The 24,838-nt window shown below is 41.2% G+C and overlaps 1 protein-coding gene across 6 annotated transcripts; it reads right to left on the bottom strand.

Annotated features, from left to right (window-relative positions):
* Positions 1-4,509: 4,509 nt before the first annotated feature.
* On the bottom strand, positions 4,510-24,659 carry RNMT (RNA guanine-7 methyltransferase). 6 transcript variants are annotated; one of them, XM_086608541.1, is made up of 12 exons: positions 24,622-24,659; positions 22,732-23,005; positions 20,405-20,537; positions 18,809-18,931; positions 17,397-17,512; positions 14,931-15,112; positions 14,349-14,513; positions 13,094-13,211; positions 10,676-10,777; positions 9,552-9,699; positions 8,146-8,179; positions 6,228-6,267 (listed from the first exon to the last, which is right to left on the bottom strand). In XM_086608541.1, exons 2-11 carry the CDS (start codon positions 22,960-22,962, stop codon positions 8,166-8,168), a joined length of 1,332 nt encoding a protein of 443 aa, XP_086464667.1. In that variant the 5' UTR covers positions 22,963-23,005; positions 24,622-24,659; the 3' UTR covers positions 6,228-6,267; positions 8,146-8,165. The 6 variants fall into 6 exon arrangements, with proteins under 6 accessions (XP_086464669.1, XP_086464667.1, XP_086464664.1 ...); XM_086608538.1 differs by having other exon boundaries at positions 22,729-23,005; XM_086608539.1 differs by lacking the exon at positions 24,622-24,659 and adding an exon at positions 23,978-24,130 and having other exon boundaries at positions 22,729-23,005.
* Between the last annotated feature and the right edge of the window lie 179 nt (positions 24,660-24,838).

Here is a 24,838-nt window from a genome sequence, read left to right on the forward strand (position 1 = left end):
TAGCTTCTAAAGTCAATCAAGTACATTCCACCAGTCAACACAACTCCTTAAACATTTGTTTAAAATTTAGGCATAAAACACAGTGCATGCTCAAGCGCTTCGCAGCAAGTTCTGTCACACTGGTGTGTAATTCACAAAAGCGACCTCATGCAATATAGCAGTGATAACACCAGTAACCTGCTGAAGCGTGACACATTTCCTGCACAAATACAATATTTCATTTGTTATTTTTGCATAATAATATCAGCATATCTATCCTAAACCCCACAAGGAACAATTATCTATACTAATAGTGCCTCATAACCTCAGCTACAGGACAAGGAAACAAAATATATAGCTGCTTCTTCCAAAAGCGAAGAAAGATGGGATTAAAAAATGTTAGGTTGAATTGTCACTGGCAGCCAAGTACCTTTGTTTTGAATAAGTCTCCCACCCTTACCTCAGCAGAAGCATCTTTCATGAGCACTGAACCCATCTTAAATAGAAAGAGTGGGTGTTTGACTTGATCCTTTATGAAGACAAAATCATACATATAAAGCACTGTACTCTTGAACATATTAACCAAACAGTTAAAACAGGATTTTCATACATCCACTTTCACAGCAAACTGAGGTCTTTCCTGAGGCAAGGAATCTATGTAACATAAGTGCAAAACAGTTTTTTCAGCAGTGCTGGCTCTCCACAACAACTACATGCTCAGTAGCTGGGTTCTACCACAGTTCTCAACTGTCTGCCATCACAGGAGGAACTATAGGAAAAGGTTGCACCTCTTCTAGCTCCTGTTGCCAACTCATATGCCTCTACACCCAGGTGAGAGAGCATAAACTGAACTACAAAGTTAAGTCACCATTTCTAATCTGAATTCCTTGATTCTGTAAAGTGAATTTGAAAATTGAACCACTTCATTGGCGTGGCACCATTTATGTACCACTCCTCCATCCTTCCTTAATTCAAGGGATTGCCAAATCTACTTCTATTGCAGAAAAATCATTCAGCTCAGATGACTTCTGCACTCACATCTTCACTTTTTCATCAGCAATCCTGAGGGCCGTGATGCTCTGCACTCCTTTAATTGCTTCTCCAAAGCCATCCAGTTCTACTTGGAAGATATGGGTTGTGCCAGGAAATATTGCAGGGCTACATCTGCTACCGCTATCCAGTTGCTGTTTCAGGGCTATGATCTTGCTGGGATCATAGAGCCACGGTGGGATGACTCGTATGACTGAAGTGCTGCAATGAAGGGATATGGGCTCTTTAGGAGAGACAAACCAGGAAGACCAGGTGAAGTGGTGGAGCTGCCATTTGTATGAGAACAGAGCTGGAATGCATGGAGGTCTGCCTTGGGATGGACAAGGAGCCAAATGAGAGCTTATGGGTAAGGACTAAAGAGATTATAGTTACCGGTGACATTATAGCAGGTGTCAGCTATAGGCCACCTGACCAGAAAGAAGTGGATGAGGCCCTATACTGACAGCTAGAAGCAGCTTCACGTTCACAGGCCCTGGTCCTCAATATCTACCGAAGGGACAACACAGCATGACAAAAAATTCAGGAGGTTCCCAAAGACCATCAATGACAACTTCCTGACCCAAGCAATAGAGGAATCAATGAGGAGAGGTGCTCTGCGGGACCTCGTACTCACCACCAACACAGGGCTTGTTGGGGATGTGAAAGTCAAATGCAACCCTAGCTGCAATGACCATGAGATATTGGAGTTCAGGATCCTGAGAAGAAGGAGCAGGGTAAAAAGCAACCACCACACTGGACTTCAAGAGAGCAGATGTTGGCATCTTCAGGGATCTGCTTGGTAGACTCTGATAAGATAAGGCTCTGGAGGGAAGGTGGGCCTGAGAAAGCTGGTTAATATTCAAGAGATCACCTCCTCCAAGCTCAAGAGTGGTCCATACCAATGAATGTCAGGCAAAAATGCCAGGAGTCCTGCATGGATGAAAAAGTTGTTTTGAGCAAAACTCAAATACAAGAAGGAAGCTGACAGAGGGTGGAAGCACAAACAGGTAATCGACTAAGAATATAGAGACACTGTGCAAGCATGCAGAGATGCAGTTAGGACAGCCACAAGCCCACCTGGAATTTAATTGGGCTGGAGATTTCAAAGGCAACAAGAAGGGCTTCTATACATACATAGGTGAGAAAAGGAAGGCTAGGAAAAACAGGAGCCCAGTGCTGAATGGGTCAGGGGCACTGGTTACACAGACATGGAAGAGGCTGAGGTCCTGAACACCTTCTTCACCTCTGTCTTAGAGTAAGACTGGCCTTCAGGAATCCCAGGCCCAGAGACCAGGGGGAAAGGCTGGAACAAGGAAGATGTGTCCTTGGTTCAAGAGGATCATGTCAGTGAATACTTAGGCAAGCTAGACATGCTTAGGTCCATGGACCCTGATGGGATGCCCCCATCAGTGTGGAGGGAGTTGGCACGTATCATTACAAGGCCATTCTCAATAATTGAATACTCATGGCAAAAAGTACCCAGAGACTGGAGGAAAGCAAATGCCACTCCTATCTTCAAAAAGGGCAAGGAGGACCCCGGGAACTACAGTACAGTCAGACTCACCTTGATGAGGTCATGGAGCAACAGATACTGGAAATGATTTCCAGGCACATGAAAGGCAAGAAAATCATCAGGAGCAGTCAGCATCAATTCATCAAAGGGATGTCATGCCTGACCAACTGGATAACGTTCCATGATGAGATAAATGCCTGGCTTGGTAGATGAGGGGAGAGCAGTAGATACAGTCTACTTGATGTCAGGAAGGCTTTTAACACCATCTTGGATGAGCAGACAGTGAGATGGATTGCAAAATGGCTGAGCAGCCAATCCCAGAGAGCAGTGATCAGTGGAACAAAGTCTAGTTGGAGGCCACTAATTAGCAGTGTACCCCAGGTGTCAATACTGGATCCAATCATGTTCAAAACCCTGGAGCATCTCTCATATGAGGAGAGGCTGAGAGAGCGGGGGTTGTTCAGCCTGGAGAAGAGAAGGCTCCGAGTGGTGATCTTACCAATGTGTACGAATACCTGAAGGGAGGGTGTAAAGCCAGAGCTGGGCTCTTTTCAGTGGTGCCCAGTGACAGGGCCAGAGGCAATGGGCATAAACTGGAACACAGGAGGTTCCCTCTGAACATCAGTGTGCTGGGGGGTTGGTAGCATGGGAGGGGCTGCAGAGATGGACCCTTAGCTCCAAAACCAGTTGGACCAATAATCTCTGGCCAGGTTGGAACCCCCTCCCCTTGGGCCAGGGCCGAGCCATCAGCACCTCTGCAAATGCCCTATTTAAGAAGGGGACAAAGGAGCCCAAACTGGGATGGGACTTGCAGTGAAGAGAGAGGGGAGGTGAGGGGCTGGACAAAGTTCATCCTGCTGAGACTGCCGAGGTTCCTTGGGCAGGTCAGGCCCAGCATGGCTGCAGCAGAGAAAGGACTGAAGTCTAACAGAAATGGCCACACAGACACCAGGTCAGCAAAGACGTAGTGGAAGGAGGTGTGCCGGAGCTGAGATTCTCCTGCAGCCCACGGTGGGACGGCAGCGGCCCCTCTGCCACCCGTGGAGATTAACAGTGGAGTAGAGATCCACCTGCAGCCCATGGAGAAGCCCACACTGGAACAGAGATGCCTGTGCCAGAAGGGGGTCATAGAGAATGGCCTCCATGGGCTGCTAGAGATTGATGACAAAGCAGAGGTGCATCTGAAGTCCATGGAGGACCCCACACTGGAGCAGTTGGCTGTGGCCTAAGAAGCTGTGACTCTGTGGGAAAAGCCCACGCTGGAGCAATCTGACGAGTAAGGATTGCATCCTGCAGGAAGAACTCACATTGGAGAAGTCTGTGGACTATTCTTCCTGTGACGAGGGGTCCCAGTGGAGCAGGGGAAGAGTGTAAGGAGTCCTCCCCCTTTAACAAAGGAGCAGCGGAAAACAGCATGTGACAAACTGACCTGTGACCCCTCCATTCCCCATCTCCTGCGTTGTTGGGGGAGGAGGCAGAGCCAGAAAGAAAGGGATAGGGAAAGGTGGGTTTTTCAAGATCTGGCTTTCTCTGAATGAATTGTTAACAAATTAAATCCATCTGTCCACAAACCAAGTTTTGCCCCAGGGTCATGGTTGGTGGGTGGTCCCTCCCCTGTTCTTATCTCAACCCTCAGACCTTTTGTTACATTCTTCTCCTCTCCATCTCACCGAGGGGGAGGAGTGAGCAAGCGACCTTGTGGTAGCTTAGGTGCCAGCTGGGCTAAACCACAACAATCAGGAAACACTTTTGTACCAGTGCTCAGTCATCCTCACAGTACAGGCTGCCCATGGAGGTTGTGGAGCCTCTGTCCTTGGAGACATTCAAAAGCCATTTGGACATGGTCCTGGGCAACTGGCTCTAGGTGAGCCTGCTTGAGAAGTGGGGGGGTCACAGCAGATGACCTCCAGATGCCCCTTCCAGCCTCAACCTTTATGTGATTCTGTGATATGTTGAAATTTGCTTAAAAGAGGAATGACACTTCACACTGTACTTCCCCTCTTTTTATTGTTCTGATTTCTTCCAAAAATAGCATAACAACGTACTTTCAAATGAAATTTGAAACAAGAAATCTAACAAAACTAGCCTTGATGCATACAAATTTCAATGAAATATTTCAGCACTTCTAAAGTGTCGGCGTTCTTCAGCTAGTTTCATGAGTACTAATTCTAGCAGACAAGAAAGTCTTGTTTTCTTAATTTCAGCAGCAGGACTGACTGTCATTCTACTGCTTTTGTGAAGGTTATTGGTGTTTTCTATACAATAAAAAAAAATAAATCAGGAGTCATGGAGGAAAGAGTATGACCTAATTACAGGGGGAAGACAATACAACTACAAACTCAAAAAATTTGAATGCTTAGCTATGTAACAGAAATGTTCTTTCCCAGGTTTATTATAACTTCCCAAAATATTCATGTACCATCAACATTTCATTTCTGTGTAAACTGTACTAGCCAACAGCTGCTGCTGGCTACAAGGATGTGGAAAGCAGAGCAAACACCATGTCAGAAATCCCTAAGCCAGCTTTAAGAGACTGATAGGCAGTTAAGATGGTAGTTAGGCTCAGTTCTGCCTATTGATATCATTAGATCACATTTCCAAACAACTTTTTTGGCTCTAATTTGGGGATTGTTATCCACGTGTACTGGGGTGTGTACACACATGCACAGCCCTCCCTCCCAGAGTGAACTGCTAGTACCCTCCAATGATAAACAGGCTCCCCTTTTAGATGGTGATCCAGCACGTCACCATGTTTGTAAAGCCTTAAGGACTGCAATGAGGTCCTCATCACCACCAATAGCTCATGCTTCTGCCGAGCCCATTTGGAATTTTATGAAACAAGTAAGGAACACATTCTAAAATCTGTCTAGTAAGTTTCAGGAGACATTAAAACTACCAAAAAGTCAGGAGAGTCTTTAATATAATAGAAAACGTTCAGTAATCTAACTTCAGCAGCTATTATTGATTACCACATAGTCATATTTGGAAAAACAAAGATTTAAAACTTTAGAAATTCAGTTCTTTCAGAGCAGTTTTGTACACAACAAACTCATTTAATCTTGAAAGCACCAGGAAGTGACACTCTGTATCAGCAAGCACAAAAAACAACATCATCATGGGACTTTCCCATGTAGCTACACTTTGAAAACCACTAAGGTAGATTTACACTGCAGGCTTGAGCACAGCACAGAGGTACTCAAACTGACTCGGGTATTATTTGCCACTTAGCTCTGCATGCAATGTAGATATACCCTACATGACTGAATATATCTCATTATGAATTAACTGAGCTACGCAGTACAACATTTAGGCCCTCATACTGCACTACCAAAGTCAACAGTCATTTTTCCATCAGCTTCAGAAAGTGCAGGGTCAGGCTTGTGATCACAAACATAGTTCTACTAACAAAACATTTGTTTCTAACATAAAGTTGTGTCAAGTTCAAACATGAGCTTTGAGAGCGTGCAGATTGCTTACAAATGCTTAAAAAGACTGGTTCAGAATCTTTCTTCTATATACACACACAAGTCCATCTGTCACAGACAGGCAATGTAACTCAGAATCACGAGCTTGCTCTAGTTTTTGGTAGTGTCCTGCACACTTCTGATAATTAATAAAAAATAAAAAATAGTTGCCACAATGGATTTCTGACCATTCCAACTTGCACATGGATATGATCTCTTCTTGCTGCATCCACGATGTTAAGTTTCACAGTTGCTTCTCAAATGCAAATACCAAATAAATACCTAAAAAAGAAAATGGAGTATTTAAAGTTCCAGCTTCCTCTGCCACTTAAGATTAAGTTTTCAAAACATAAACAGGTTGACACTCTGCCCAAACCACCTGTTAGCAAGTTACTGAAATTATAAAAACTGCTCTGGTTTCCCAAGGAGTTAACTCTAGCATTCAATTTCAGCATGGTCTTAGACACGTTTTCACAACAGAGCTAACATTGCACAAAAGCAAAATATTTTACATACCATTGATACGGTTAATGCAACACTAACTCCAGTTAACAATATTACTGAAACGTGAAAGTAACTCATACATTACTACGCCATTCAACACATAATTAACATCCACTGGTGCATAAAAAGTCATATGCAACTAAGTTTAAAGACTCCTTCGTATATGTAGTAATGGACAATTAGGGGTGAAATGATGAACTTCATTTTTAATTACGTGAATAAACTCTTGATACAAAGTTATTAATTTTGTTCTTTGAAAATATCACAAAGAAGAAATATTTACGAACACTAGATGGCATTTTCTGAACTCCAGAACAGGATGATTCTAGAAATGCACACTCATACAGTCCACACCAGCACCCTTGGGAAATACTTACTTGGCATATAACCAATGCCAGCTATGTCAGAAATTCTTATGCTTCATACTGGACAACTAAGTTAAATCAGTTTCTTGAGATTGTGACTCTAATTAAACATTTATGGATTTCCACTTGAACTCAGCTTTTGTTTTAATGGATGAGGTTCCATAGCTACACTGCAAATCTTTCAAGACAAATCCCAGCAATAAAGCAAAGGGGAGTTCCATGTAACAAGCAAGCTGTGCTTATACCCTAACTATCAAATGCTCTGTACTCCAAATCTCTCTGAAAAGAGACTACTTAGAAAATACAGTCATCATTGAACTTTTAAAGGTATAAAAAGCCCTCTCAATCAGGTTAGTAGCTTACATATTACTTTTACATTGCTGGAATGTCTACCTTATGATTGATACAAAGCCAGAATAATTTAAGAAAGCAAACACCTTAAAGATTTTTTCATTCATGAATTGCACAGCATTTTTTGTTGTTTTTAAACCACTAACACAACCAGTATAACGGTCTGCAAAAACACAAATGCTGGTTGGCTATAGTTACAAAATAGCGAGTAATAATCTCTCTAGGAGTCCATTTTTTGCTTAGAATTCTCAGTCCCTCATATCTGAGTTCTATGAAACTCAATATTGAAAAAAACCCCACAATGTCAAAAGTTTTCCATTGCAAATGTTCATAAAATTTCAAAACATATTTAACAATAGTGTATCCTTTTTGGTGTCTGAGCCACCGACTTTTTTCTCCTTCCTTTATAACATTTTCAAATACCTCTTCACCATCCATGCTTGAATTGCTTCTTCCTGAAACATATATCACTACAGGCAAAGAGTCAAGTTTCAGTCCCTGTCTTCCCAAAACAGATTCGTGTGCTTTTTGATGAATATATGTCCCAATTGGAGTTTGTTTTCTAGTTGACTGGTAACAGTGTAACATCCAAGTGTATCAAACAGAAGTAAAGTATTTAATCCTCTAGCAAAATCATCCTTTAACACTGGCATCCTCTTTTCATACATCTTAGAGTAAAGTTTCCCCAAACTGTTTTAGCCCAAAGGTTTGTGCCCTAGAAGCTACTTAAATAAAGCAACACTTCAAGCTATTTTATGCATTTCCCTCCCCATTTCTCGAGATGTGTGCACTACATAATCTATATACAGGCATTTGAACAACAAATAATAAAATCTTCTTATGTTTAAAATTTGGATTTTCTTCCATAACCAACAGACTATTTTACACACTTTCCATAGCAGTTATTCAGTCAATAGCGAGTCTCCAAAACAATACTTACTTGTTGCTTCCCATTCAGATTTACTCAAGGTTCCCTAGAAGGGAGACACAAAAAAACAAATAAAGTGTTTCAATAAAAAATGAGGAAACAAAAAACCATCGATTTCACTCAGGATTATCAATCTTTCACAGACCAACTTCTAGACACTCCCACTGGCTGGCTATTTAGGGACAAGAAGAGCATTACTGTACACCACAGATACTTATAACTCCAATAACTAGGACAGTTGGGAATTGGAACACCCCAGATAACGGAACATACCTATACTACACAGGTATAGGAGAATGGCCCAACAGTTTGTTGGGCTGGACGCCTCTGCAATGCAGAGCACGTTGGGTCCGCTACCACACATCAGTGTGACCCAACCTTGTTCAAGCTGCTCTCCAGCCTGAGATGCCCAACACTTGTGCAGAAATCAAGAAGAGGCCCTATATCATGGTGCTGCCGCCTTCCCCGGGAATACTGCCTGTCTACACCTAACACCTCCCTGCAGCCCACAAAAACTACCTGCAGGAGACTAACTCCCAATCTAGCTCTCACACTGTGAAAAAAACGCCTGTCTCCCAGCCTAGGAAACCTACTCGTAGCTCAACCTTTTGGATGCAGATGCACAAGTAAAAAGCTGCTGCCATTTACCCTACCAAGAATGCACAAAAGCAATGTGCACAAGAAGCAGGCAGCAACAAGCAGCTGGGTTTCTGCTCTGCCCACTCCATTGCCTTCCTGTAAAGTCCTCGATGGGGATATGACTTAGCCTCTATGCTACCCACTGACTAATCCTGACCAAATGATTCATCTTTTAAAACACTAGTAAAAAGAAAAAAAGGCTTGTTCAAGCAGATTTCTTCCTTGACAGGTGGCACAGTACCTGGCAAAAGTTGTCTTTGGTCTGACTAGACCATGCTTATGTTCTTAAACGTATTTCTTAAAAGAAGCAATTTTCTTTTTAAAATGTTCAGATTTCAAATACAAAAAGCAGGTTTCTTTTCCCTCTTGATGTAGGATTTTTATATATACAGTAAAAGGAATACATCTTCAAGAATTCAGAACATGAACAGCAGATAAATCAATGATTAAAATAAGAAAAATCCAAGCAGAAAAACTTCAAGATGACTAGCCTCATGCTATACCTATGACAATGAAATAGGATGCCATCTATCAGTAGCTGCATATGATTTTACTAAAACTACAATCTTTACTCAAACCAGCCTCAATTTTGATTCTCTCTTGTCAAAGACCCTCAACACATAAAAAAAGACCTAAAGTTCAGACTGAAAGAGCCGACGTTGCTGATGAGGAATCATTCAGCATGAATACTTAAGTTAAACCATGCCTTTTTGCAGGGCTTCCATCCAGCCTAACCCCCCAAATGCACAGACAGAAGCAAACACACAGCTATACGCTACCCTGAACAGCCAGCCTGGCTGCAGTTGGACAGGCAATAGCCAAATGGCAGTAGCTCCTGGGGAAAAATGACAGCAGATATTGCCTGTCCTCCTGCTCACTTGCCAGGAACAGCAGCTGCGCAGGATCCTGTCCATCACACACCCAAATCTGAGACCAAAACAGAAGAATGAAAGGCTGGGAGGGGACCAGCTGCAGACAACTCCAACATTGTCACGTACTTCTAGGACAATGGAAGAAATAAAACTCCTTTTCAAAACATGAGAAAGGCAGCAAGCGCATTTGAAGACAGGACTAGAAGTAGAAAAAACATATTTAATCGGACCATTATGACCTCCATTAAAGATAGTTCAATATTCTTTTATTTCTGAAGTCATAAATCAACCTGCCAAAACAGGAGAAATGCAGAAAAATATATGACAGGATAGCAGACTAAGTTTTGTACAAGATTACACCACAAAAAAAGTTTCTTTTCATTCCAGAGTGTGAACAGAGTATCATATTTAATAAAATTGAGGGTGGAAATATATGGATTTAGTTTCATGCATGTAGGACTAGTCTAATTCCAGGAGTTCTGTTAAAAAAAATTTAAAAATGAAGACACAGCACATCTTAAAAAAATAGCATTTACTGAAGTTTAATAAAATCAGCCTAGAAAGGAGCTGTATCTTCTTCACCCAAAAAGAGAACAGAAAAAACAATGTTTGAGATTTCATATACACACAGTATTATGAAGAAAGTTTTCAAATCTCCTGTCTGCAGATTAAAAGAAGAAAACTAAAGCTTTAAATTGGTAGTGTGAAGATCCAGAAACACAGGAAAATTCTTCAAATTAAGAAAAATTATGTTAGAACAGCTGCCAAGGAAGATGGTAAAATAGCCTTTCCCTTTTGCAGTGTTACAAATTTCTTAATAGCTATCAAATTAAGTGAATTTGATTCTCTGAGTATGGGGTATAGATTAGATGAACTCCTCAGCCCTGCAACTCTACCATTTTTCACATGCACAGAGACATTCATACCAATTTCATTGTAGTTGAAATGAAGAAGCCACCACACGTCTTTCTGAAAGATCACGATCTCAATTTTAGACACTATTTGGTCTAGTGAAGTAAGATGGAGCTTACCAGTGGTAACTTTGCTTTGCCATCCTTGATGAACTCTTTTGCATGGTCATAATCATCAGGTTTATCAGAAACAAGCCTGGAATCACCAGATGTAGAATATGGCTGGAGAACATAGAAGAAAATAAGAAAAAATATTAAATGTGTAGTGAGATAAAGGAATCACATCAGTCAAGGGTTTGTTACAACATAGCCCAGAACAGAGGTCAGTAATTATTAAGAAGATCTTAATTTTAGATCTCTCCTTTATAGCACCTACAAGAGATCAGGTCTGATATTCCCTACTTCCCAGAAAATTTGATCCCCTGGATTTATAAATTAACTTTTATCCTTATGTCTTCAAAACAGGGGAAAGAGAGTAACTATAAAAATTATTTCCTGTGTACAGCTCATTATGAGCTTTACCTAGATACACACTTTTAGAACAGCAACTGAACAAACTAGCATCTCTTAAGCAGAACTACTAAGAAATGAGCAACTGTAAGATTTCAAGCAGAATGCTTAAAATGTTTTGATAATACACAGGAGCTGTAACAGAAATACACAACTGATTCTTCAAAACTAATATATATTTATTGAGGATCCCAGTTACTGCACAACAATCCGTACCTCACAATGCAGTCCTCAATTGTAAGGGGTCACTAATTTAAGACAACTCTCACTTTTCGAAGAAGGGAGCTGGTATGTCAAAGGCTGCATCACCATGCTGCTGGTAATGCAAGCCCATACAAAGCACAGTCCATTTCAGAGCCAACAAGGACAGTCAGGCCCACCACAGTCCATGTGGCTCAGCTGAGTAAGTCACCAGATACTTGATAGCTTTATGCTGAAAAATTCTACCATTTGAGGGAGGAGGGAAGCACAGAGAACTGTGAGTAAAACTTAAGCCTCAGAGATGGCACTGAAAAGCTTCTCCGAAGATGCTAAACTCATAGAGGACAAGAGCTTGAGGATAAAAAAGCAAAAACGTAAGCTCAGTTACAGTTAAGTACCTCTTTTTTTTTTTTCCCCCCAACAAATACAGTCTGTCATTTTATTGCTCCAAAGATTATTTTCAGTCTTTTCAGTCAATATTCCTCGGACAAAGATCCAGCTTTCAGTCCCTCTCTACTGAGGAAGAAATGGATTACGGTTACCACTACCTGACAGCAGGCATGATTCTTGAGCTTCTGCTTACTACTTAATAAAAAATGAAAACTTGCCTCAAAATTGAAATTTTATCTACAAAACTGAATCGCTCTATTGAGTGCTGGTGCCCAAGTGATGGCAGCGGGTGGCTACAAAGGTGACCTCTGTGAGGAGAGGCTGGGGCTGTCCCATGCCAGACACAGTTGGTTCCACCAGCTCCAAGAGAGCCACCACAGGGCATAGGTGAGCCCTTCTGCCATGAGTGGGGTATCTCTGGGAAAGCATATTCATGAAAGTGCAAAAAACCCTGCACAACAGCTGTGAGAGAGGAGTAAAGAAAAACGGGGAACTGCCCAGCAGATACCAAGGCCAGAGAAGAAGGATAGTGAGGAGATATGCCAGGCACCAGAGAAGAGAATCTCCTGCAGCCCCTGAAGAGGACCATGGTGATGCAGGTTGTCCCCCTGAAGCACATGGAGGACCACAGTGGAGCAGATGCTCACACTGCGGCCCATGGAGGACCCCACACTGCAGGAGGCAGACATGCCCTAAAGGAAGCTGCAGCCTATGGAGAGCCCACATAGGAACAGGTTTCCTGACAGGAGCTGCAATCCCTGGAGCAGTCTGTTCCTGAAGGACTGTTCTCCATGGAGTGGAATGCATGCTGAAGCAGTTTGTGAAGGACTCTATCCATAGGAGGGACCCATGCTGGAGAAGGGGAAAAGTGTGAGGAGGAAAGAAGGGCAGAGACAAAGTGCTATGGACCAACCACAAGCCCCATTCCCCATACCCCTGCCCTGCGGAGCGGAAGTAAAAAGGTCAGGAGTGAAAGGTCAGGAGTGAAGGAATGAATTTGAGCCTGGGAACAAGCAGTGGGTGCGGGGAAGGTGTTTTTAGGTTAGTCTTCGTTTCTCACCATCCTACTCTTTTTTTTTTATTTGGAGGGCGGGAGAGGTAATAAACTAAATTAATCTTCTCCAAGTTCAGTCTGTTTTGCCCATGATGGTAATTGCTAAGCAATCTCCTTGTCTTTATCTTGACTCACAGGAGGTTTTTTTTTTGTATTTTCTCACCCTATCCTGTTGGGAAGAGGGAATGAGAGCACAGATTGGTGGGTGTCTGGCAGACAGTCAAGGTCAATTCACCACAGTCGCACTTTCAGCCACAGGAGTTTAGCTCTTCTATTGGTAGCCCTTAATTGCACCATGTTCACAACAGGATTTCAATTATTGCACAAATAATTAACAAGATGTAAAATGCTATTTAAATGAAACAAGTTAACTCCATATTTACCTCCAAGGCCTGCATTCTCCGTAACAGCATTTTATGCTCCTCGTTCTTGGTTTTTTCTTCATAGAATTCCCGAAATGTCATTCTGTAGACTAATTTCATACCATGCTGCTTGGCCATTCTGTCAAAATAACAAGCTCAATTAGGAAAGCCCCAAAATTGTTGTAGTTTTATTTTCAAAGGAACAATTCTAAGTCACAGTGACATCTTATGGTGTTCACTAGGATTACACTCTTTCCAGAATTGGTCGTCTTAGTAAAAAAAACTGCACTACCACCACAAAGTGTACTTTTCTTCATTAGGACAACAAAAATCTACACAGAAGAAATTGTACAAACGTTTTAATAGTAAAACGTCTCTTCTCCTAACACATAGAACTAAGTTCCATTTGAACTACCAGATAGACTTACGCTATTTTCCCTGCAGTATCATCACCCTGGATATATTTAGGGAACCTCTTTCTAGTAGATTTAGTGCCTTACATCTCAACTATATGTAGACATTGCAGTCATACAACAATGAAGTTACAAGTGTCAGTGACAGATGCTGGTATTTTTCATAGAGAACTACAAATGAAGTGTGTGAAAACATACAGGTTTGAAGAGAAAGCTTAATATTGTATAACAACAATACTGAGCTTGAATGGCAGGAAAAACTCCAATATGGAAATTTTTGTCTGTACCTCAGGAGACAAGCTGGGAAAGGCAAATCTGAATTCACACAGAGGTAACAGCAAAATGTACACTCACAGGCGAAGAAGATTTAGAGGAAGAAAAAGTAAGTCATAGGAAAAATCCTATGAACATCCAAAGAAAATTGGAGAAGACAAGAAAGAGGCACCATGATGAAGAGGATATATAACACAGCTTGCTGAAGGACTAAAGAAAGGTAGAAGGAAATTCTTCAAAAAGTTAAAACTAAACTAGGAAAAGTTGACAGCACTAAAGGTTTGCTGACAGATTCAGCATATCAGATACAGACGTTCTCGTGTAAGACCTAGTTTAAGTCTTTACAGCTCCTGACCAGAGCACGTTCAACTGAGTGCAACGGACAGACTACAGTTGTAGATGGAAATGCAAGAAATCTCTTCATTTGGAGCAATAACAAAAAAATGAAGAACTGAAAAATATAATAAGAAAGCCAAAATATAATTTCCTGCAAGTATTATGCAACGATGCACAAGCTAAACAAATACTTACGCTGTTTCACAGCTTTCATTGTATAATGATATGTATAATGTATAACAAAATTAACTTACTCTTCCAGTAATGGAAAGTAAACCAAGAACTCGGGGACATCAACCACTTCTTCCAAGTGGAAATCATACTTGCAGCCAAACAAAGGATATTCTCCCTTCTTTTCAAATTTTACACTGTACACTTCATTCCCAAATGAATTTGTTTCTGAAGCTTCAAGTCGCTTTCTATAAATTGAGATAAAAACCAAACGCTAATTGGTCATTTTTTAATTTTAACAGGCAAACTTTAGCCCAGACACAGTCTACATGCACAGGTCAGGCTTCTTGGAACAACCACAGCAAAACCTGACAGCCATTCCCCAGGCTATGGCTATTTTGCCACTATTTAAGTCACAACAGAGGGTTTATGTATGAAGATCTACACTCTGTAACAGAAGAGCCATGGGTGCAAGAGACAAGCAGTAGTAGAGATTTACCTGTTTGAGTCAAGTTCATGAGTGAGATTTTCCTGACTAGAATCAAAAATTTTTACAAAATACTTGCTTTTGTTTGTGCAAACATATCAGAGCACTGTGAGAATGACTATCACTCGACAATGCTTCACAGACTTTTAAAAGACTAATAGGATATAAATGTACTTACACAAGTTCAAAGCTATTCGGAGTCGTGCCAATGAAATACCCTCCAGGAGAGAGGTTCCCACAAGCATTTTTAAGCATCATGTCAGCCTGCTCATATGTCTCAAATGAGTAATGGTAAACAAATTGACAGCTGCAAATGTCAAAGCGCATATCTGGATCACTGTACTTGGAAGACAAGAGATCCTGAAAAAGATTAAAAATAAAAAAAAAAACACACTGTAACAAAAGCTACGGAAACAAGCATGACTCACTTCAATCTTCCAACAAAATACGCTACTTCATAATTCTTTGAAGTTTTTCCTTTCAGCCCCCACTCCCTCACAAGTTCAACAAGAACGAGATGAAAATGGTAATAGTAAGAAAAAGTCCTCTGCTACTCAGAAAACTATACATAACATTTGGGAACAACAAGAATACACATACACATTTCAAAGTTATCATGTCCTCAATTTGTTTTCATGTTGTCAAGTAACACCACTACACTTGAAAGGCCAAAACCCAGGGTTAGTTACCTAATAGTTTCCAGAGATATTTTACTGCTAAGCCTTTATAACCAGCTACCATTTAGCTGGAAACAATCATAGAATCATAGAATGGTTAGGGTTGGAAGGGACCTCAAAGATCATCTAGTTCCAACCCCCCTGCCATGGGCAGGGAAATCCTCCAGTACACCAGGTTGCCCAAAGCCTCATCCAACCTGGCCTTGAACACCTCCAGGGATGGGGCATCCACAACTTCTCTGGGCAACCTGTTCCAGTACCTCACCACCCTCAATGTAAAGAATTTCTTTCTTCTATCTAACCTAAATCTGCCCTCTTTCAGTTTAAATCCATTGCCCCTTGTCCTATCACTACAAGCCCTTGTAAAAAGCCCCTCTCCAGCTTTCCTGTAGGCCCCCTTTAGGTACTGGAAAGCTGCTATAAGATCACTTACTATAAGATCAATTACTATAGTAAAATGAATTTTCAGTTTACTAAGTCTCTGTAACGAGAGCTGACCCATTAGACATATAATTGAGAGGAGAAAGGGTTGTTTTAAATACAGCAAATCGTCTGCCCACCAAGTTATATTTGTCTGTATTCTCACCTATGTACATATATGTGTACCAACATACTCCTCCCCACTCCAGACCAAGGAACCAGTAACTCTGAAGAATCTGGAGCCCTTGGAATTTGTCAGGTTATAGCTTACCGCAGTTTTACCATCCACTCAGCAGTTCTCCAACTCTTCTTGATCAAGCTTCCTTTATACAGTAGCCACCATAAATAACACAGGAGCACACAGGTTCTCCCCAAGGCCCATGATGCACATTCCATACTTAAAATATTTAACAGTTCTACCTGAGTTTCTCTTCTCTCCCAGACTTCTCATTCACCCACTCACACCCAGTCTCTACCAGTTCATACCACATACTGTCAACATCTTGTATGTGGCAAGACAAAATGGGACACTTCACATACCCACAGCAATTTTATCTGTTCATTTACACCCCCTCTGCATTTTGAGAAAGAGAGATGCAGGAAAATGAGAAACAGAAGTGGCTGGAATTGGACTAGCTGTGAGAAGATGATCTTGCATTATATAAAACATAGATGATAGAGACACAAAGTCAGGGAGATGAACTTTCGTGTGCGTGGACAGACAGAACAGAGCATGGAACAGAAAACACGCGTACATATAAGAGACAGAACTGTAATAGCAACAGGAAAATATCCCTTTCCTGGCCAAGGCTCTCTCCTCTCTCCCCTGACTGTAATTTTTATGCTGAGAGGTGATCTGGAACCTACAACAGACTGTATTCCTCAGAAGGAGAGGCAACCAAGAATTCAAGCCAACAACCCTTCCTGCAAGGCTGGGAAGAACAGTTTCAGCCTTTCCACAGATATGCTGGAACCAGGTGGGCTCTTGTCCCTCAGCCTGCATCAGCAGGGCACTCTCAGCAAAAGCAGTACTGGTTACAAGACCGTCTCCTAATCCACAGCAATGTATTCAGTATCACCTACAGACAACCTAAGAAATCTGCTCTATCCTGCTGGTTTTGAAGATTTGTATTACAGTAATTAAAACGTAGCTAGAAAAAAAAATACTGGGATAGGCAAAACATACAAGTCAAATCAGAAAATGTCCCTTATTCATTCCAGCATAAAAACACATTCACCAAAATAGTTTCCAACATTCCATGCTGGCTCCCAAAACTCCAGAAATAAGTGGTCATTCCCTTCCCCTTGTCAAGTGATAGAAACTGAAAGCACCAGATTTATTACCTGAAAAAGACTTTCAGGCTTCATGAATACTACACTGTAAAACAGTAACGAAACATTTAACTACATCTCAGTAACCTGTACGGTTGATTCTCCTGGTAATACAACATGCTCTAAATATTACAGCACTAGCATCATCACCTCCTATACTTGCTTAACACAAGAACGTTAAATCTCAAAAATATTAAAAAGCACAGGAACTGTACCTTGGTACTATCTGCTTGTATAAATTCTGCATCAAAAATGCGTTCGTTGTAACGACATCGGGCTTTCATGTCTTCGTATCGCTGCTTGCACTGCTGCACAGAAATGTCAGCAATATCTACAGACAGAGAGAAACATTTTAAGGGGGGAAGGGGCAGGTGGGAGAAGCATGTAAACTGCTCCCCAGACAAGGAAACTGCAATGATTACTGCAACACAGCAAATCCACTATGGCAGTGATAAAAGCTGATCTTCAGTTACACTTACACTTTGATGGGAACAAACGCTTTTATTTCCAATTTGTAGAGAAGGAATTTCTTTTGCAGGAGGTGTTTGGGATTACAACTCTCTGTCATTTTCAGTCTTTACTTCAGACAAAAGTTGCAATCTGAAGACTTTAGAAAGCTCCCATCCTCTAAAGTGCAAAGCCAGCCTCCAAAATTTCAGGTGATGGACACTAGGTGACTGATACTAAGTGCCAGTAGCATACTAGGCCAGTATGCATTAGCTAAAACAGCCTAGCTCCCAGAATTTCTCCAACAGTACTCAAAGCGCTTCGTCGTCTTACAAATATACAAGATGGTGAAATGCAATTATTTGTGATATATTGCATCAGGGGGATTTTTTTTATTTCTGTTTTAAGACTCTCTCTCAGACAGTTTCACTGAATAATATTAAAACTAACAATATGCAATAAATTTAAAGAAGAACTTTGTAAGCAAATTCATTAACTTTATTTGAAGACTGCCAACTGAAAAAGGCAGGCAAGAAAGAACTGTAAAATGCAGAATACCCAGAATAATTTCCACTAAAGGAATTTTATGAAATTTTAGTATCTGTTAAATTTGAAGTTAAGTAATGCGTCCTCTGATTATCCTTGGCATGCTTTTTGGGAGAAGGGAAGATGGTATCTCCTTCTCAACATCTAAACAAACCATTTAAATGAAAAATTATTTAATCAGACTACTGTTTGTCAAACCACTGTGGGGTTTGTTTGATTTTTTTAAAAGTAACCCTTATATGCATATTTTCAGAACAGTTAAAAAACACTACAAGATATTAGATGTGGGAGAAAACACATAAAATACAAAATGTCCGTCTTTTCCCCAGTGTTACACTTTGCCTAAGACAATCTGTGGTTATTGTGTTTCTTTACTGATAAGTAGTTTTTATTTATGAGTTAAACTGAAAGCTTGTTACACAAAAAAAAAAAGAAATCAATGTTTCTTATATTCATGCTGGGAATAAAGTTGATATCTTCAGGTTAAAAGTCAAAAGATGACTTTTTGACAGAAGGTATATCACTGCATTCTTGGGCTTACTAAAAAAAGGAAATAGTAAAAGACTGGAGATGTGCTTGCTTTTCCCATAAAGCACTGGGGTACTTTCCCTGGAAAGTTATTGTGTCTTCTTACCAGTACAGACAAGTTTTTTAATTCTGCCTTTTTTCCATTTCAGTAAGTCTCCACCTTTGCCACATCCTAGATCCAAAACAGTTATATCACTCTTTTTCTGTCGTACTCGGTCGATAAATTCACCTAGAAAAATAAAACGAGAAAATGCATATATAGGTCTCCCTAATTCACTTGTATTGTACAGAGATTCCTAGACGACCAAAAGGGTTTGAGAATTTTAAAACATCTCAGAACTTACTTTGCCTAGAAGTCTTCTTACATTACAGACTTTTAGAAGCTAATGATGAGAGCAACCACAAACTTTTAGAACTAGGGAGAAGATAATGAATATTTTCTGTGCTTAATGTGCTTTGCATGTAATGTGACTGGAGCTGCAAACGGTCTCCCTGGCAGTCAAAGGCAAAACTGCACATCACTAAACAACCACTACGTGCATGAGTGGGGAAACAGGGTTCCCTTTCATTACCATTATAATGAAGGCAGATGTTATTTGAAAGTATGGGAAAGTCTTTTGCAGAAGAGTAAAAGCCAATTAAATGCATTAGCCACAACTCTTCCTTGTGGTCACGTTACAAAAATGCATAATGTTCTCCACTCACTCTCCTACACCTTGCAATAACACTAGCTACTTGTTTGCTGTCTATGTATACCAATTTAATTTTCTCTTCTATCTCCACTCTGTCTAGATTATCTCTTCTCTGACTGACATTGGCATATTGTGAAAAACGTATCAGCATGCTAGCAATTTCTCTTCACAGTAAGAGACATGAAATACGTTTGGATACAACTGCTATAATGCCACACTACTGAAATTCATCGTGACTGAAAGGCTTCAACACAAGCCCCAGAACAGCTTTATATAAACCGAAATATTGCTTCTAACTGCTCTGATACAACACAACAAAAAGCAGCATGCTGAGACAAATGGTGCCAACATCTCCTGGCATGGATCCCTCTTCATGAATCTGTGGTGCTCTGCCAGTAATTCTTTCCTTTGTTTAGAGATATCTGACGATTTTGTTTTCTCACTTTGGAATTAAGTTGTGGGATAGCAGACTTTGCCTTTTATAAAGTTCCTGGTTCTTAAAAAACTACATCCTCTACTTTTTCATCTTTTTAAACTGTTGACTGTGGCTAATACAGAAAATATTTATGTGTTCAACTGCCCTACAGAATTGCTTAATGGAGACATGAGGACAGACTGCTTTGGGAAATGGCTATGAAATTATCTGAGATACATTTAAATAACAAGAACAGCTCAATCTAACAAGAACAGACATTCTTTACGATTTAAAGCTGTACCTTTCTCTTTAAAAGTGTCACGAAGAACAGTTTCCAACACGAACTTTTTCTATTTTTCAGGTCAGTCCATCTTTAAAACTTTAGCATATATTTGATACTCCAACAATATAAAACAGTATCACAAGGATTCAAAATAAAAATAAATCTAGACATTTTATTGCACATGAAAAATCTTACTATGTATTAAGAGACAAAGGGCCATAATCAACATCAGAAAGCAAAAAAAAGTTACATTTTGATACAAAAATTGGTTACATTTTATTGAAGTCTAAGCAATCAATTAAGGAACCTTACCAATGAGGACACTCTTTGTCCAATTATTAAAGTTTCGGAGGTAGAATATGCGAGACTGGCTACGTTTTTCCAATCCAACTTCTTGAAGTTCATTATAATGTGCAGCTACAGCTTGCCCATGGCCTATTGCACGCTGTAGAAACGAGGGAAGGAACAGACTCAAGCAGTGAATTCTTTTATTATTTTTTCATTTAATCAAAACACCTGTGTTCACTTTGAGCATTTAAGAAAGTAAACAAGTAATACTATGAAGAGCACCATCATTATCTATACAAAAACATTTCCCATACCTGTCCTGGTACTGACATCAGTACTTCAATTATCACAGAGACAACTCCTTTAAGAATTTAATCCCTTTCTCAGTTGGTCCAAGTAATTTCTGATGGATGATGACCAGCATCTTTCCTTCATAGAAATACTTCCAGTGCTCTAATACTCTCAGAACTCTCAAAGAATCAGTTTCATCCCCCTTAAGCCTGGGACTGAAGAAGAGGATGTTCCTTCTCAGGAACTTTAAGCTTCTTCAAAAACCCTATTTCAGAAATTCAGTGTTTACATCTAAACTAGAAGTGTATAAACTGCCAATTTAACCAATATGTCAACTAGCTGATGTCGCATAAAGCCCTAAGTGGATGATTCCACTGCCAGAGCTTTAAACAGACCATGGTAAGGGAGTACAAGTCATGACTTGACAACATATCCCATTTAATGCTTAACAGTTAGCTGTAGAAATGTCTCTGTTTTAGCCGTAACTGTAAATACTCCAAGAGGTTTCTGTCCGATGTGACAGAGAAGCAGTCTACATCCAGGTATTATGCTCCTAACATTTCTTCGCCTTGAAAATAATCTTCAACTATATACATAAAATTAAAACAAATTATAAATACAAAGCAACTCAACATGGAGAACCAACACAAACTCTGTGAGGCACAAAAACATTTGAAATAACAGTACAAACTAGAATGAAGGATTCTGAGTTAAAATCCACAAACATGCTACAAGGCCCCAGCCAGTATAAATTCACACTGCAGTTAAAAGCATTCCCAACACCTGACTACAAAAGTCAACATCTCGATATCGTAATGTACTTTAATATACTTTATATACACTACATGAATTCCTCAGTGTTTCATATAATTTTGGTAACCTTCAGAATGAACACAGACATACTTGTCTGAAATCTCTATGATCCTATCATCTGTTTATTACCACACTCAGCCAACTGATACTAACAATATTTTGACCATTTCTATTTTTTTTCAGGGGAGGTACAGATGGCTCTCTGAATGGCCACTGAAGGTGACGTAAGCGAGAACAGCTGACTTTGACAAGTGTGGGGGACATATTCATTAACACTTCTCAGCTGCTGCAAGCCCAGTTGCTAACAGCCATCAGCAATAACATCTAGACGCTGGCAGCTGTGTTCAATGCAATCACCTCTCCACACCCTTAATCTTTGCAAAAACAATGTATTTCTTGTCAATCTAAACCTTATTAAAAAGATGAAAGGGTTAATAATGTTTCTACCACAACAAAGGGCACCCTTTATTTTACCAGATTCCTTAACCATAAATTAACATCCTGGAAAAATTCTGAGTAGAAAAACAAAACATTTGGTCAAAAGACATTTTGAAATCATACTTAAATATCCCAAATGGTCAAAATTAGACTTATTACAGCACCAGTTTTTACAAGCTCATACATAATGAAGGACAGCATCATATAAAACATTACCCTTTTCACCCTCCCAGTTAAAAGGACAAATATTTTCTGCTACTCTTCCAGTCTTAAAAAAAAAAGCATCTGCACACCTTTCAGTACATCACCTTGCTAATAAATCATACCAAAATCCTATCACAGAGGATGTAGTTTGTAGAGTTTTCTAAATTACACAATAACTTATGGAGAAAATTAAAGGACAAAATTATCTTATGGAGGAACCACCCGTGCACAGATAACTATACTAACACCAAGATAACAACATACAAAACGTATGAATCCAAGATATGGGACTTGGACTAATGCCAGCAAACCCTACACTACCAGATTGCCACCACGGAGATGACGGATTGATAGCCTTAGAATTCGACTACATATGTGCTGAGATCAGTTTTCTTAACATTCTAATTACTAGCCCTCTTTCTCTTCCATTAAGCCCAACATAACTTCTGCACCTGTTATTTTGCTAGGAAGCCACCCGCAAACTGTGATATTTGGTGTTTTGTGCTGGTTCGTGTTTGTTTAGCATAAATACTTTCAATCTCTGCTTGAGCTAAGGCTTTGAAACAAAGATTTGAACATAGCCCAAAATAAATGATACTCACTACGTTCTTAGGAGGTTCATCTCCAGGATCTAAATTCTTCCTTTTTGCTCTGCAGTCCTGATTTCCACTTTCAACTTCTTTTTCATTTTCGGTGGAGTGCACTGTACCTGAAGTTGAACTATCGCCTTCCCAACCAATACCAGCATCTGCCTCTAATGCACAGGGTGTTTTCTCCACTTCTTCATCCAAACTCTTCTCTACTTTCTGTTCTTCTGTCTTGGTTAAATCAGCCATTTTTTACAGGTTAGTCTCCTTGTCCATTGATCAGAACAGAAGTCTATAGAGGGCGGGGAGAAAAAAAAAAACACTATTTTTACTGTTGAATTTCACTTACTTATGGTTACAGTTATGACTTTCAATCATAATACTGGATTACAAAAAAATAACATGTTTTTGCCTTAGACAACACATAGACTTCGGATTTGACACTAGTTATTTAATAAAGATAGCACAATAAAATATGTGGAATTTCAAGTACTCTCATTGTAAGACCAAGTTAAGATAAATCTTTACCCTTGATGTTTGAGTCTTTCTTACCTATCTTTACTGATTCAACTACAATGTTATTGTTCTTGAGCCTGTAATCTCCCTTTTCCCCTCCCCACAAAAAGTAAGCTACAAATCAGTTTATGTTTAAAACCTCAAGCTGACAGTCTCTCAAATTAGTAAATTCATTATTTAATCTTGTGTGTTTTCAAATGGATGTCCTCAAATTAAAAAAAAAAAAAAATCAAGGCAGTTTTTAAGAGCCAGTTTTTTCATCTGTTGTGGATTTTCAAGTTTGCCAAGCACATCCACTGTGCCTCAAACTTCACTAGTACTAGAAATCTTCGGCTTGTAACTGCGTTTCCGTATCTCCATTTCACAAATATCTACACAGTCTGTAGGACTGCAAATGACTGCTACAAAGCTCAGTCTCCAACACATCCCAGCTTTCTTTACATCATCATCAGCAAGCAGGGCACGCACTTTTTAATATGGCATAGGAAAAGATAGTTTGGCAACTCCTTTTCCAAAACAGTGGTCTACTTCTGTCTAACAAAACACACACACGCTCCACTGTATCCAGGCTCGAGCCTTCCTCAGGAGGGTAAACCCGCATTCGTTAAGTGGACCGCTACACAGAGAACCCAGAACAGCTTTCCTCAAAGCAGACGGCCTTGAAGCATGACTTATGGAAATAACTTTTCCACCGCAGTACAGCTCCTAACTCACACTTCCAAAGCAGCACACCCTTTCTGGTCTTCACCTGGCTGGTCTAAGTAGTCTACCAGAAGCTTTTAAGGCCTGAATTTAGAAACGATCGGAATTTCGTAACCAGGGATGGCAGCCAAGTGCCCAGCGGGCAGCTCCTTCGGAAAAAAGGCTGGAGAGCTCGAAACGCCAGGGGGAATGGGACGGGACTGCGCTCGCGGCCCGCAAAGCCGGTCACGCACAGAAGCGACCGCCGCTGCAGCACCACGCCTCAGCCACCGGGTTAACGGCGGAGGCGGCGAGGAGTTTTAGCTGCGTCACGGTAGGACAGGCGGAGGGAGGGAGAGAGGGCGGACCACCCGGCGAGGCGGTTCCCGAGGGCCCCCGGCCCCACCGAGGCCCGGCCCGACACCGCCACGGACACAGACAAGGCGCGCGCCGCCGCGACACCACCCCGAGCTCCCGGCGCGGCCGCACGCGATTGGTGACGTCCCGCGGCCCCGCCCACCGCGGCTGCCCGCGAGGCCGGGGGCCCGGAGCCCGCCTCCTGAGCCCGCCTCCTGCGCCCGCCGGGGCGCGCGCCCCCCCCCGCCCCGCCCCGCCGCCACCTGCGGCGCCCCACGCCGCCCGCCCGCCCGCCTGGTCCTGCGCCTCAGCGTACCCGCCGCCGGGCCGCCCGGCGGGGCGCGCGGTACTCACCCAGCGCCGCGCTCCGCCATTCTGTTTGCGGAAGTGACGCCTCCGCAGCGCGGCGGTAGGAACGGTGGCGTCATGTCCGTAGAGGCGGGGAGGGAGTTAAGGCAGCGCTGCGCAGGCGTGAAACGCGACGGGGCTCCACGCCCGGTTCGGGCCTCGGAAAGAGCGGACTACGGGCCCCAGGAGGCCGTGCGAGGGAGCGAGCGGGGCGCGCCTGCGC

The sequence above is a fragment of the Tauraco erythrolophus genome, chromosome 3 (genome assembly GCF_009769465.1).
Source record: "Tauraco erythrolophus isolate bTauEry1 chromosome 3, bTauEry1.pri, whole genome shotgun sequence".
Lineage (NCBI taxonomy): Eukaryota > Metazoa > Chordata > Aves > Musophagiformes > Musophagidae > Tauraco > Tauraco erythrolophus.

Bases quoted from the DNA above. Each gene is read 5' to 3' on its own strand.
- RNMT (XM_086608538.1), bottom strand. From the start codon at position 22,962: ATGGCTGATTTAACCAAGACAGAAGAACAGAAAGTAGAGAAGAGTTTG. The intron at 18,932-20,404 runs GTAAGGTTCCTT...TTATTTTTCTAG, and splicing joins GACAAAGAGTGTCCTCATTG to GTGAATTTATCGACCGAGTA. The intron at 17,513-18,808 runs GTAAGAAGACAC...CTCTGTCTGTAG, and splicing joins TAAAAAACTTGTCTGTACTG to ATATTGCTGACATTTCTGTG.